Source organism: Desmodus rotundus, chromosome 10, assembly GCF_022682495.2.
Source record: "Desmodus rotundus isolate HL8 chromosome 10, HLdesRot8A.1, whole genome shotgun sequence".
Lineage (NCBI taxonomy): Eukaryota > Metazoa > Chordata > Mammalia > Chiroptera > Phyllostomidae > Desmodus > Desmodus rotundus.
Window position 1 is genome coordinate 45156960 of NC_071396.1, and position 13146 is coordinate 45170105.

Here is a 13146-nt window from a genome sequence, read left to right on the forward strand (position 1 = left end):
CCTTTTGCTGCCCTCCACCCCGTACCTCCCTTCTTTCCAGCAACCCCCCTACCCTCTTAGTTCATATCAACGGGTCGTGCAGATAAGTTCGCATACTTCTCCATTTCCTATACTATTCTTAACATCCCCCTGTCTATTTTGTACCTACCAATTATGCTTCTTAATCCCTGCACCTTTTACCCCATTCTCTCCCTTCCCCCTCCCAGCTGATAACCCTCCAAATGATCTCCATTTCTGTGCTTGTGTGCCTGTTCTGGTTGTTTGCTTATTTTGTTTTTGTTTCTTAGGTTCTGTTGTTGATAGCTGTGAGTCTGTTCCCTTTTTAATGATAATTTTGACCTTCTTCATTTTCTCAAATAAGTCCCTTTAACATTTCATGTATTGATGGCTCGGTGATGAACTCCTTTAGCTTTGCCTTGTCTGGGAAGCACTTTATCTGTCCTTCCATTCTGAATGATCGCTTTGCTAGATAGAATAATCTAGGTTGTAGGCCCTTGCTTTTGATCACTTTGAATACTTCTTGCCAGTCCCTTCTTGCCTGCAAGGTTTCTTTTGAGAAATCAGCTGATAGTCTCATGGGAACTCCTTTGTAGGTAACTCTCTGCTTTTCTCTTGCTGCTTTTAAGATTCTCTCTTTACCTTTAACCTTTGGCATTTTACTTATGATGCCTCTTGGTGTGGTCCTCTTTGGGTCCAACCTGTTTGAGACTCTCTGTGCTTCCTGGACTTGTATGTCTATTTCCTTCACCAAATTAGGGAAGTTTCCTTTCATTATTTTTACAAATAAGTTTTCAATTTCTTGCTCTTCCTCTTCTCCTTCTGGCATCTCTATGATCCAGATGTTGGCAAATTTGGAGATGTCCCAGAGTCTTACGCTCGCCTTGTTTTTTGAATTCTTATTTCTTCATTCTGTTCTGATTGAATATTTACTTCTTCTGCTCCAAATCGTTGATCTGAATCCCAGCTTCCTTCCCTTCACTGGTGGTTCCCTGTGGATTTTTATTTATTTCACTTAGTGTAAACTTCATTTCTTACTTTATGTTGTTGCCATGCTCAGTGAGTTCTCTGAGCATCCTGATCACCAGTGTTTTGAACCCTGCATCTGATAGGTTGGCCATCTCCATTTCATTTAGTTCTGTTCCTGGGGTTTTGTCCTGTTCTTTCACTTGGGCCATATTTTTTTGTCTCCTCAATTTGGCAGCCTCCCTGTGTTTGCTTCTGTGTATTAGGTAGAGCTGCTTTGACTCCCTGTCTTAGCGTACCTATTAAGCTATATGGGGGCAGAGCCTTAGGTATTTGCCAGGGTGAGGCAACCCACTTCACCACTTCATGTGGATGTTGCAGAGGGGACAGTGCTGCTGCTTGGCTTCTGGAGGCTTGTCTGGCAATTACCCCATTCCAGTCACTTTACCCACTCCTCATATGTGACTGGCACCCTCCAGCTGTTGCCCTCGTGTTGAATCCCAGATTGGTTGGGTTTGTGTACATTTTAAGACCATGCAGGCCCTTTAAACAGTATAACACACTCTCCTGAGAAACGGGCATTTTCTTCCAATCATCCCAACCCCCCCTGGTTTTTAGAGCCAGAAGTTAGGAGGCTTTCTCTTCGCGATGCTGGGACCCTGGGCTGCACCGTCTGGTTTAAGGTTGGGTTTGCTCACTTCTAAGGTGTCCTTCCCGATTTTTACCCACCACATGTGAATGTGGGAACACCCATCCCGCTGCTGCTGCAGCCATGTCTGCAGTGCACTGTGTCCTCTCCACCTCAGCGCCCTGTCTCTGCCCCTCCTGCCCATCTGGACGAATGTGGCTTCTTTAAATCCTTGGTTGTTGGATTTCCACACAGTTTGATTTTCTGGCGGTCCTGGGTGTTTTATGTTTTGAGGTTAGTCATGATTCTTGTGGTTGTGTGAAGAAGTGAAGCATATCTACCTACACCTCCATCTTGACCAGAAGTCTGTTTTACATAAATTTTTAATTTTCATTTTTTTTTATAGGCATGGTGAAAAGGTCAGTCTCAGCTCTAAGTGTGCAGAAATTGACCGAGAGATGATAAGTTCTCTTGGGGTTTCCAAGTCTGTGCTAAATAATGTTATTTTCTGTCATCAAGAAGATTCTAATTGGCCTTTAAGTGAAGGAAAGGCTTTGAAGCAAAAATTTGATGAAATTTTTTCAGCAACAAGGTTTGTAACCTCTAATTAGACTTTGTAGCCCATTAAGTTATTGAGCCATGGTTGCAATTTGGATATTTCTTTTTTTAAATAAAATTTTTAAAGCAAAATCATTATTACTTTTTACTCAGTGGCAACCAGTGGACATACTTCCTTTCATTTTTTTTTCTGTGCATGTTTATTTACTGCCTGGGGGACAGTGTGCATATAACTTTTCCACTTACTATTATGTCATAAGCATTTTCTAAGTTATTAAAACTTCTTTTTAATAACTGTATAATTTCCATTGTGTGAATATACTATCATTTACTTAGCCAGAAATTTATTTTTTATTTAATGTCTTCAAAGGTACATTAAAGCCTTGGAAACACTTCGACAGGTACGCCAGACACAAGGTCAGAAAGTAAGAGAATGTCAAACAGAACTAAAATATCTGAAGCAAAATAAGGAAGAAGCTTGTGAGATTCGTGATCAGATTACTAGTAAGGAAGCCCAGTTAACGTCTTCAAAGGAAATCGTCAGATCCTATGAGAGTGAACTTGATCCACTGAAGGTAATCTGATTCCTTGTATGCTAAAGAGAAGGTCACCTTTTACTGTGGTGGCATTCATCCCTAAAGCACTCATATTTTTGTGAATTTGAATGATATATACATTTCTTGAAAAAAATTATCAGAGACTATGTGTTATGATTTAATGTCTTAGGTCTACATTAGATGGTTAGTCTTAAAATGGCCCAAAGATCTTAGATTTGAGAGTAAACAAATTTGTGTCATCATGCTATGTTAGTAATGTAGGTCCCTAATTGGTAATTATCAGTGTAATGACCTAGTTGTAGAGTTTGTGTTCTTCAGGAGATTTTTCTTTAACTGACCAATATTTCTAGGGAATTTTTATAATTTGTAGAATGCTCCTGAAATTGCACATATTGGGATTGATGCATAACACGTTGATGTACACTCTTGCACCACATAACGATGTTTTGGTTAACAGTGGACCATATATATGACAATGGGCCCATAAGCTTATGATAGAGCTGAAAAATTCCTATCGACTAGTGACTTTGTAGCTGTCCTGCTGTCCTAATGGGAGTACTCACAGGTCTGTGGTGATGCTGGTGTAAACAGATCTTCACTGCCAGTTGCATAAAAGTGTAGCGCGTGCAGTTATGTGCAGGTAGTGTTTGGAGAATAACCCAGACCTATCAGGATTCTGCCTGTTGCTGATAGTGCTTAAGAAGATCCTTAGGCAGGTCCTTCAGGAGATGTTCCAGAAGAAGGCATTGCTGTCATAGGAGATAGCAGTTCCTTGTGTGTTACTGCCCCTAAAGACGTCCCAGGGGGAGGGATGTGGAGATGGGGGACAGGGATGTTGATGATCTGGACCCTGTGTAGCACTAGGCTAATGTGCGTGTGTGTGTCTAAGGTTTTAACAACAAAAACGGTTTAAAAGTGAAAAATGTTAAAAGTAGAAAAATTACAGAATAAGGACATAAAAAATATTTTTGTAAAACTAAGTATGTTTGTGCTTTAAGCTGTTACTACAAAAGAGTCACAGTTGAAAAAAAGTTTACAAAGTAAAAGAGTTACAGTAAGCTAAGGTTAACTTGAAGAAAGAAAAATAGTTTTTATAAATTTAGTGTAGCCTAAGTGTACAGTGTTTATGAAGTTTACATTCGTGTATGAAGTGTAATGTTGTAGGCCTTCACATTTACTCACCACTCATTCACTGACTCACCCAGAGCGACTTCCACTCCCAAAAGCTCCATTTATGGAAAGTGGGTATAAGTGGGCCTATGCATTTCAAATCTGTGTTGTTCAAGAGTCAACTGTACTGTACCTTTTGTATGTTTAGATACACAAGAGTTGCCTACAGTATTGGGTACAGTACCATGCAGTATACATTTGTAGCCTAGGAGCAGTAGGCTACACCCTATGGCCTAGATGTGCGGCAGGTTGTGTAGGTGTACTCTGTGACATTTGCACAATGATAAAATCACTTCATGGATTTCTCAGAACATATCCCCATGTTAAGTGATGAATGACTATATTTGCAAATGAGTATAGCTTTCTAAACTTTTGGTTTATAAAAAACACCTTAAGCAAATTTCATTCTTTCATTTCACAAGCATTTGGGGACTTCCTGTGTATGAGGGTATACTGTGCTTTGGGCTACAGGTACAGTGAGTACCTTCCCCGTAAGGTATTCCTAGTCTAAATAGCATAAGAGCATTCGTGAAAATGCCTATTTTCTAGGTTTCAGATAATAGATTTGTTTTGGAAAGTCATTTTTAAATTATTGATTTGGTTTTTTAAAACTCACTTATTAATACTGGTATGGATCTTTGAATTGTAAGTGAACTAGAAACTTGGTTTTGTTTCTATCCCAGTGCCCATTGGTATTAATGTATTCTTGAATAATATTTCTTGTTTTGTGCATAGCACTGTGCCAGGTGCTCTTGGGGGTGAGGACGCCAAAGACTTGGACCTTGCTTTTAAAGAACTTGGAGAAATAAGGAAACTCTTTTTAAAAATAGATCACAAAGAAGTAAATTGAAGAGCTACAGGAATGATACAGTTTGGAACATAGGTTCTCTAGGAGCTTAAAAGACAGTAACTGCAGCATGAGAAAAAAAATAGATAAATTGGAATTCATAAAATAAAAAACTTCTGTAAACTATACCATCAAGAAAGCAAAAAGTCAACCCACAAAATGGGAGAAAATATTTGCAAGTCATGTATCTGAAAAGGGACTCGTATCTGGACATAAAAATAACACGTACAGATTTTCGGTCAGGATGGAGGCATAGGTAGACATGCTTCATCTCCTTGCATAACCACAAAAAGAATTCCAACTAAGTCTCAAACAAGTAACACCCAACTGTCAGAAAATCGAACTGTATGGAAGTCCAACAACCAAGGATTTAAAGAAGCCACATTCATCTAGATGGGTAGGAGGGGCGAAGATGCAGAGACGGGTGGAGAGACAGTGGCAGCAGCAGAATGGACATGGACAGTCCCACATGTCATGTGTGGTGGAGGATACCTTGTGAGTGAGCAATCCCAGCCCCAGGCCAGACTGCACAGCCCAGGGTTCCAGCACTGGGAAGATAAATTCCCATGACTTCTTGCTCTATAAACCAGAAGGGGTTGTGGTAGAGGAAGAAACTGGAGGATTTTCAGCAGACTTAGCTTAAAGGGCCTGCACAGACTTAGAAGGTGCGCAAACCTACCCACTCTGGGATTCAACACCAGGGCAATAGCTGCAGGGGCACCAGTCCCATATGGGGAGGGGGTGATGTGACTGGAAACAGGTCCAGTGTTGGGCAAACCTCCAGGAGCCAGATAGCAGCACAGGCCCCTCACAGAGCCACAAAGCAGTGAGGCAGGTTGCCCCACTCTGGCAATTACCTAAGGCTCTGCCCCACAGAGTTCACAGGTGCCTTTTCTACAGTAGGCCACACTACTAAGACAGGGAGTCAAAGCAGCTCTACCTAATACACAGAAGCAAACACAGGGAGGCTGCCAAATTGAGGAGACAAAAAAATGTGGCCCAAGTGAAAGAACAGGACAAAACCCCAGGAACAGAACTAAATGAAATGGAGATGGCCAACCTATCAGATGCAGGGTTCAAAACACTGGTGATCAGGATGCTCAGAGAACTCACTGAGCATGGCAACAACATAAAGTAAGAAATGAAGTTTACACTAAGTGAAATAAATAAAAATCCACAGGGAACCACCAGTGAAGGGAAGGAAGCTGGGATTCAGATCAACGATTTGGAGCAGAAGAAGTAAATATTCAATCAGAACAGAATGAAGAAATAAGAATTCAAAAAACAAGGCGAGCGTAAGACTCTGGGACATCTCCAAATTTGCCAACATCTGGATCATAGAGATGCCAGAAGGAGAAGAGGAAGAGCAAGAAATTGAAAACTTATTTGTAAAAATAATGAAAGGAAACTTCCCTAATTTGGTGAAGGAAATAGACATACAAGTCCAGGAAGCACAGAGAGTCTCAAACAGGTTGGACCCAAAGAGGACCACACCAAGAGGCATCATAAGTAAAATGCCAAAGGTTAAAGGTAAAGAGAGAATCTTAAAAGCAGCAAGAGAAAAGCAGAGAGTTACCTACAAAGGAGTTCCCATGAGACTATCAGCTGATTTCTCAAAAGAAACCTTGCAGGCAAGAAGGGACTGGCAAGAAGTATTCAAAGTGATCAAAAGCAAGGGCCTACAACCTAGATTATTCTATCTAGCAAAGCGATCATTCAGAATGGAAGGACAGATAAAGTGCTTCCCAGACAAGGCAAAGCTAAAGGAGTTCATCATCACCGAGCCATCAATACATGAAATGTTAAAGGGACTTATTTGAGAAAATGAAGAAGGTCAAAACTATCATTAAAAAGGGAACAGACTCACAGCTATCAACAACAGAACCTAAGAAACAAAAACAAAATAAGCAAACAACCAGAACAGGCACACAAGCACAGAAATGGAGATCATTTGGAGGGTTATCAGCTGGGAGGGGGAAGGGAGAGAATGGGGTAAAAGGTGCAGGGATTAAGAAGCATAATTGGTAGGTACAAAATAGACAGGGGGATGTTAAGAATAGTATAGGAAATGGAGAAGTATGCGAACTTATCTGCACGACCCGTTGATATGAACTAAGAGGGTAGGGGGGTTGCTGGAAAGAAGGGAGGTACGGGGTGGAGGGCGGCAAAGAGAAAAAAGTTGGGACTACTGTACTAATATAAACAATAAAATATACTTAAAAATAACATAGCTCAATAATAGAATATGAATAACAATTTGAAATAATCTGAATATGTCTTCAAAGTGGATAATCTGTCCAATGAGCATATGAAGATGCTTGACAACATTATTCATCAGGAAAATGCAAATCAAAACCACAGTGAGATGCCACTTCACACCCACTGGAATGAGTATAAATAAAAAAAAGAAGTACTAAGTGGTGTTGAGGATGTGGAGAAATTGGGACCTTCATATATGCTGGTGAGCATGTAAAATGGTGCAGTCCCTTTGGAAAATAGTTTAGCAAGTTCCTCAAAATGTTATACATAGAGTTACCATATGACTCACCAATTTTACTCTGAAGTATTTTATACTCAAAAGATAATAAAACACATACCTTCACAAAAACTTGTATAAGAATGTTTCTAGCAGCATTATTCATAATACCCCCCAAAATGAAAACACAAATGTCCATTAATAACTGATTAATAAAATATGGCACATCCACATACTGGGTTATTATTTAGCCATAAAAAGGAATGGAGTTCTGATACATACTACAACATGCAAAAACCTCACAAATATGCTAAGTGAAAAAAGCCAATCACAGAAGACCACATATTGTTTATTTCCATTTATTTGAAATGTCCAGAATTGGCAAGTCTATAGAGACAGGAAATAGATTAGCGATGGCCTAGGGTGGAAGGTGGAAGGGAATGAGTAGTGACTGCTAATGGGGATGGGGTTTCTATTTGGAAATTGAAAATGTCCTAAGATTAGATGATGGTGGTGGTGATTGTACTGCTCTGTGAGTATGTTAAGAAATGTTGAATTGCACACTTTAAATGGATGGATAGTATGGTATGTGAGTTATATCTCCATAGTTCTGTTTGGAAAAAAAAGTGATGGCCTTGAGTAGAAATCTGTCACAGGCCTTCAGAGAGGAAGCGTGGCTGAGCGCGGCCTTAAATAATGGGGAAAATTAAATCAACAGTTTGGAATACATTTTATATATGTTTGTAGTTATTTTGCATTTTTTGTCTTTAAAACTAATACATACTCACAATGTAAAAAATAATTGAACTTTAACTCAAAGTAAGAGATATTCTTCCTACTTCTTTGACCTCCCAGATACATCCCACCAACAGCACTTTTTTTCGTATATGTAATGCATATGTGCATATATTGTATATGTGTGTGTATACTCACTCATAAGTTTATCAAAACCAGATTGTGTGAGGAAGAGCCTGGTTAAGTAAATCAGGGTACAAGGCATGAGAGAATTGTGGTCAGATTATGAAGGGCTGTGGGTTTAGAAATCAGTTCAGTAGACAAAAGAATGACAGTATGTTGTATCTCTGAGTTGTCTTCAACATTGTGTGTAGGTACTGTGGTAAGTACCAAAGTACCGGAACCCATTTTATTTTCTCCGGGAGCAGCTTGGTTGGAAGCATGACAAGCACACATAAGTAAAAAAAGACCAGAGCTGTAAGCCCTGAGCTCTCCCGAGAGTATTATAGGGGACTGATTGGGGGTATGATTTTTTAAACCATGAATGGGTAGTTAATTAGAGACGTATGGACAGCAAAGTGCAAGTGTCTTTGATCAGTGTGGAGGAAACTTGTACAGGTGAAATGGAGCATTTGTATAGGAACCAAGTCTAGATGAGGCTGTGATAATGCCTTGTAGTTATTGAATGGAGCCGGGATTCTAAGGCTGCAGCAAACAGTGAGGCGTTTGTAAATTTGCTGACTTTGACTACTTCTCCAAGGGTTTAATCTTATTCTCCGTGTCTTCAGAGCCTCGTCAAGTGCCTGGCACACAGCAAGCAAGCGGGTCAGTAGATATTTAAGTGGATGATTTCCAAAGTTCTTTCTTAGCACTGATATGTAAGAATCCTTCCCTCCATAGAGGTTGACATAAAGTTTGGGTCAAATCACCTTTCCTTTCACTACTGCACCATAATTCATGCTTTGCCATTTTTATAGATTCCCTGCATCTTTAGGAACTCTCACATAAACTACTTTATTCCCATCCCACCCCATCTTATCCTGACCTTGGCCCATTTAGCCCTGTTTTCCTTTCTTGTCTTCAGTGGAAACTGCTTGAGAAATCACTGTCCAAGTTCAAAAACACCCCCTGGCCCTCTTCTTTTTCCAAGCACAAGTTCATAGTCCCACTACCCCACTTGTTTGTCTCATTTCAAAGTAATGCCTAAGCTTTAAACACTCTGCTATATTTTTTGTTGTTTATAAATTTGTCTTAGCTCCTTTTATTAGGTTGTGTGTTCTGGGGATAGAGCCAAAACAGGTGTCAAAAAAGGAATCCACAGGAGCTGGTAACTGGCTGGATTTAAAAAACAAGGCAGCTAGGATTATCACTAACGATCCAAACCCAGGTAATGTTAAAGCTGTCAAGAGGCAGTGAAAACACGGATAGAAGCCAAGAAGTTTCTGAGAAGGAGAGTACCACAGCTGAGGTGTTAATATAGGCGCACCTTGGAGATAGAGCAGCTTTGGTTCCGGACCACTGCAATAAAATGAATGACCTCTTTATTGGTGGAGAATATTTCCAATTCAATTTGTAAAAAATGCAACTTCTGTGAAGTGCAGTAAAGCAAAGTGCCATGAAAGGAGGCATGCCTGTAGTCAGTGCTTTGCAGAATCAATCCATTTCTCTTTGTTAGACTGAACACAAAATTTTTTCCACAAGTGATGTGAATGGTCCCATTCATTGAGGGCCAACTGTATGTCAGCCACTGATCCAACTGCTTTAAAATGTATTATAGAAGCTTCACATTGACCCTATAAGGATTTTAGGCAAGAAAACTCAGGCACAGGTGTTCACATGTGAAAAGTGCTAAAGCCAGGGTTTGAGTCCAGGCCTCTCTGATTCCTAAGCTCATGCTTTTTAAAGTCAGATTTTTTGGAGTATAATTTACATACAGTAAAATCTACCCTTTTAATAGTGTATACAATGAATTTGGGGAAATGCATATAGTAGCATAACTACCACTACAATCAAAATGTAGAATATTTACATCATCCTGAAAAGTTCTTTCAAGTATTTTCTTTTTTTTTAAGATTTTATTTTTTAGAGAAAAAGAGGAAGAGAAACATCAGTGTGTGGTTGCCTCTGGTGTGACCCCAACTGGGGACCTGGCCTGCAACCCAGGCATGTGCCCCTGACTGGGAATCGAACTGATGGCCCTTTGGTTCGCAGGCCTGCGCTCAGTCCACTGAGCCACACCAGCCAGGGCATCCAGTCTTTCTGTAGTCAGTCTCTTCCCTCCCCTTCTAGCCCTTGGTTTGTGTCCTATCAAAGTATTGCCTTTTACAAAATGTTGCATAAATGGAATCATATGTAGCCTTTTGTTTCTCATTTCCTCGCATGGTGCTTTAAATTAATCTCTGTTGTTGCACATATGGGTAGTTAACTACTTTTCATTGCTGAGGTTATTCCACTCTATGGGTATATTACAGTATGGCCATTGGTTCCCTGGTTGATGGATGTTAGGTTGTTTCCAGCTTTTCACTATTACAAATCAAACTGCTATAAACTTTAGTGTACAGGCCTTTGGAGTATGTTTCTTTCTTGGGTAACTCCCTAGGAGTGGGGTTGCTAGGTTGTATGGTAAGTGTATGTTTAACTTTATAAGCTGCCACTTTTTCAAAGTTGCCATAACATTCCTTAGGCTTCCCAACAGTGTTTAAGATTGTAGTTGCTCTGCATCCTTGTAAACACTGTAGTATTGTTAGTTTTTTTACTTTAGCTATTATATTAGATATGTGGTTATATCTCTATTTTTTTCATTATAGTTTTAATTTACATTTTTTAATGTCTGGATGTTGAGCATCCTTTTTATGTGTTTATTTGCCATCTGATTATTGTCTTAAGTAAATTATCTTCAATTCTTTTGCCTATTTTCAATTTTTTTGTCTTATGAGCTGAATATTAATTCTTCATATACAAGCTCTGTCCAGAAAAAGTCGAGCCATTGGTAATATAATGAGAACGATTTGCATGACATTGATGAAACCTGGCAGCCAAGGACAGTGGACTGGAATGTGCATGTGTGAACAGTGATGACTTCATTAGACTAGTCGGGTTGGTAGACGCTGTTGAATGAGCATGTGCACTGTGTGACTGTCACATTCAAAATGACTGAGCGAGTAGAACAACGAATCTGCATCAAATTTTGCATTAACCTTGAACATTCCTCCGTGGAAACTATTTGGATTCAGAAGGCTGCAGCTATGGGCAACTGGTGATTGACAGCTTTATCACAACAATGCACCCGCTCACGCATTACATCTCATGCAGAGTTGTGGTAAAACATCAAATCACCCAGGTAACTCAGCCCCTCTACAGCCCAGATTTGGCACCCTGCGACTTCTGTCTTTTCCTAAAACTAAAATCACCTTTGAAAGGGAAGAGATTTCAGACTGTTGATGAGATTCAGGAAAATACAATGGGGCAGCTGATGGTTACTGGGAGAACTGTGTGAGGTCCTAAGGTCAGTTCACTTTGAAGGGGACTGAGGCATCATTGTCCTGTGTACAGTGTTTCTTATATCTTGTGTCTTCAATAAATGTCTCTCATATTACATGGCTGGATACCTTTTGGACAGAACTTTTATTATGGGTACGAACCCTTATCAGATACATATTTTGCAAATATTTTATTAACTGCCTTTCAAGGGGCAAGAGTCTTTAGTTTTGATGAAATTCAGTTTATCAGTTTTTTCTTCTGTAGTTTGTGCTTTTTGTTTTCCATCTAGAAAATGTTTGCCTGACTCAAGGTCACAAGGATTTTCTTTTGTGTATTCTTCCTGACGTTTTGTAGTTGAGTTCTTACACTTAAGCATATGCTCCATTTCAGGTTAATTTTTTTATATGGTGTGGGGTGAGGTGGAGGTTTTTGCCTACAGGTGTCCAGTTGCTCCTGCACACACCCTACGGTCATAACCGTTTCGTGGCCCTGCCTCCCCAGTCTTGTCTCTAATTAAGTCCGTGGCTTTACACGAGCTAAGTCCTCCAGGTCTCCTACTTAGACCTTATAGTCTCGTAAGGATTAAAGAGAAGGTGTAGCAGCACCTAGTAGCATGTCTGCAATTTGGCAGGCATTCAGTCAGTGAGAGCTATACTGTAATTGTAAAATTACTTGTCAAAAACCTCACTCATTTTACTCAGCCAACATACTGAACACCTATTACATGTGCTGGTGGTAGATTAGTAAATCAAGTTCCTATTTTTGTGGTGATTACTGCTGTCATTAATATGCAATTCACAAGAGATGGTCTTAATATAATTTCATTAAAATAACATTAAAGTTAGGGATGCATTTTGGTGCAGCTTTGAAAGCTTACAGTTAATATCCAAGCCCTGCAGTAATGTATTAATTTAAAAATTGGGTTCTGCAAACGTCTTAGAAGAGGAATCGGTCAGCCTTGGAAATGTAGGGGCAAACAGGGAAGACTGTCTCCAGCATTGTCCAAGGAGAGAATATTCTGAGCCAGTTCACATATATTCCTAGCCTTTTAAAGATTAAATTTTAAAATGTGGTACTTTACATAATGTGGCTCTACGTGTCCAATTAATGACGACGTACAGGAGGTGTTGAAGGCAGAGCGTGGGCTTTGGACTTGGAGTTTAGTGCCTGCTTTTCTTTACTAGCTGTGAGGAATTGGGCAGGCTGCTTCCTGTCTCTAATCCTCAGTTTCTCTACACCCCGTTTATAGCAACATTAGCATTAAATGAGGTCACTCTTACCAAGCGCCTGGCCCCAGCTTACCTTATTTCTCTTCATCCATCTGTAGTGCAAACTATAAAGACTTTTATTTATGTAGAGTTTTGGTTTATTTTCAGAATCGTCTAAGAGAAATTGAACAAAATCTCTCTAAAATAATGAAACTTGACAATGAAATTAAAGCCTTGGAAAGCCGGAAGACGCAAATGGAGAAAGATAATAGTGAACTGGAACAGAAGATGGAAAAGGTTTGTGGTGGTACAATTTAGTTCTCAAAATTCAAAATTCTGGGACTGTTGTCGTGAACCTCATTCTGAATCCATTTTGCCCCTTATTTTAAAAGAAACCTACGCATCGTGACGTTTGTCTTCCTTCCGTGTGTACGTTAAAAGGAAGGAGATCAAACAAACTTTGGTTTGCATTCTGTACCTCAGAGTGCTGTCTTCTTACACTTATTCATTAAAGCTCTTTATTT

At 39.7% G+C, this 13146-nt stretch overlaps 1 protein-coding gene across 2 annotated transcripts in view; it reads left to right on the top strand.

The window, feature by feature from the left end:
- RAD50 (RAD50 double strand break repair protein) overlaps nucleotides 1-13146 on the top strand; it is a 72304-nt gene that overhangs the window by 15752 nt on the left and 43406 nt on the right. For both annotated transcript variants that reach the window (XM_024575158.4, XM_045183922.3), the window contains 3 exons: nucleotides 1998-2183; nucleotides 2520-2724; nucleotides 12791-12919. In XM_024575158.4, coding sequence (XP_024430926.2) covers nucleotides 1998-2183; nucleotides 2520-2724; nucleotides 12791-12919 — 520 coding nt within the window. The remainder of the gene's footprint in view (nucleotides 1-1997; nucleotides 2184-2519; nucleotides 2725-12790; nucleotides 12920-13146) is intronic.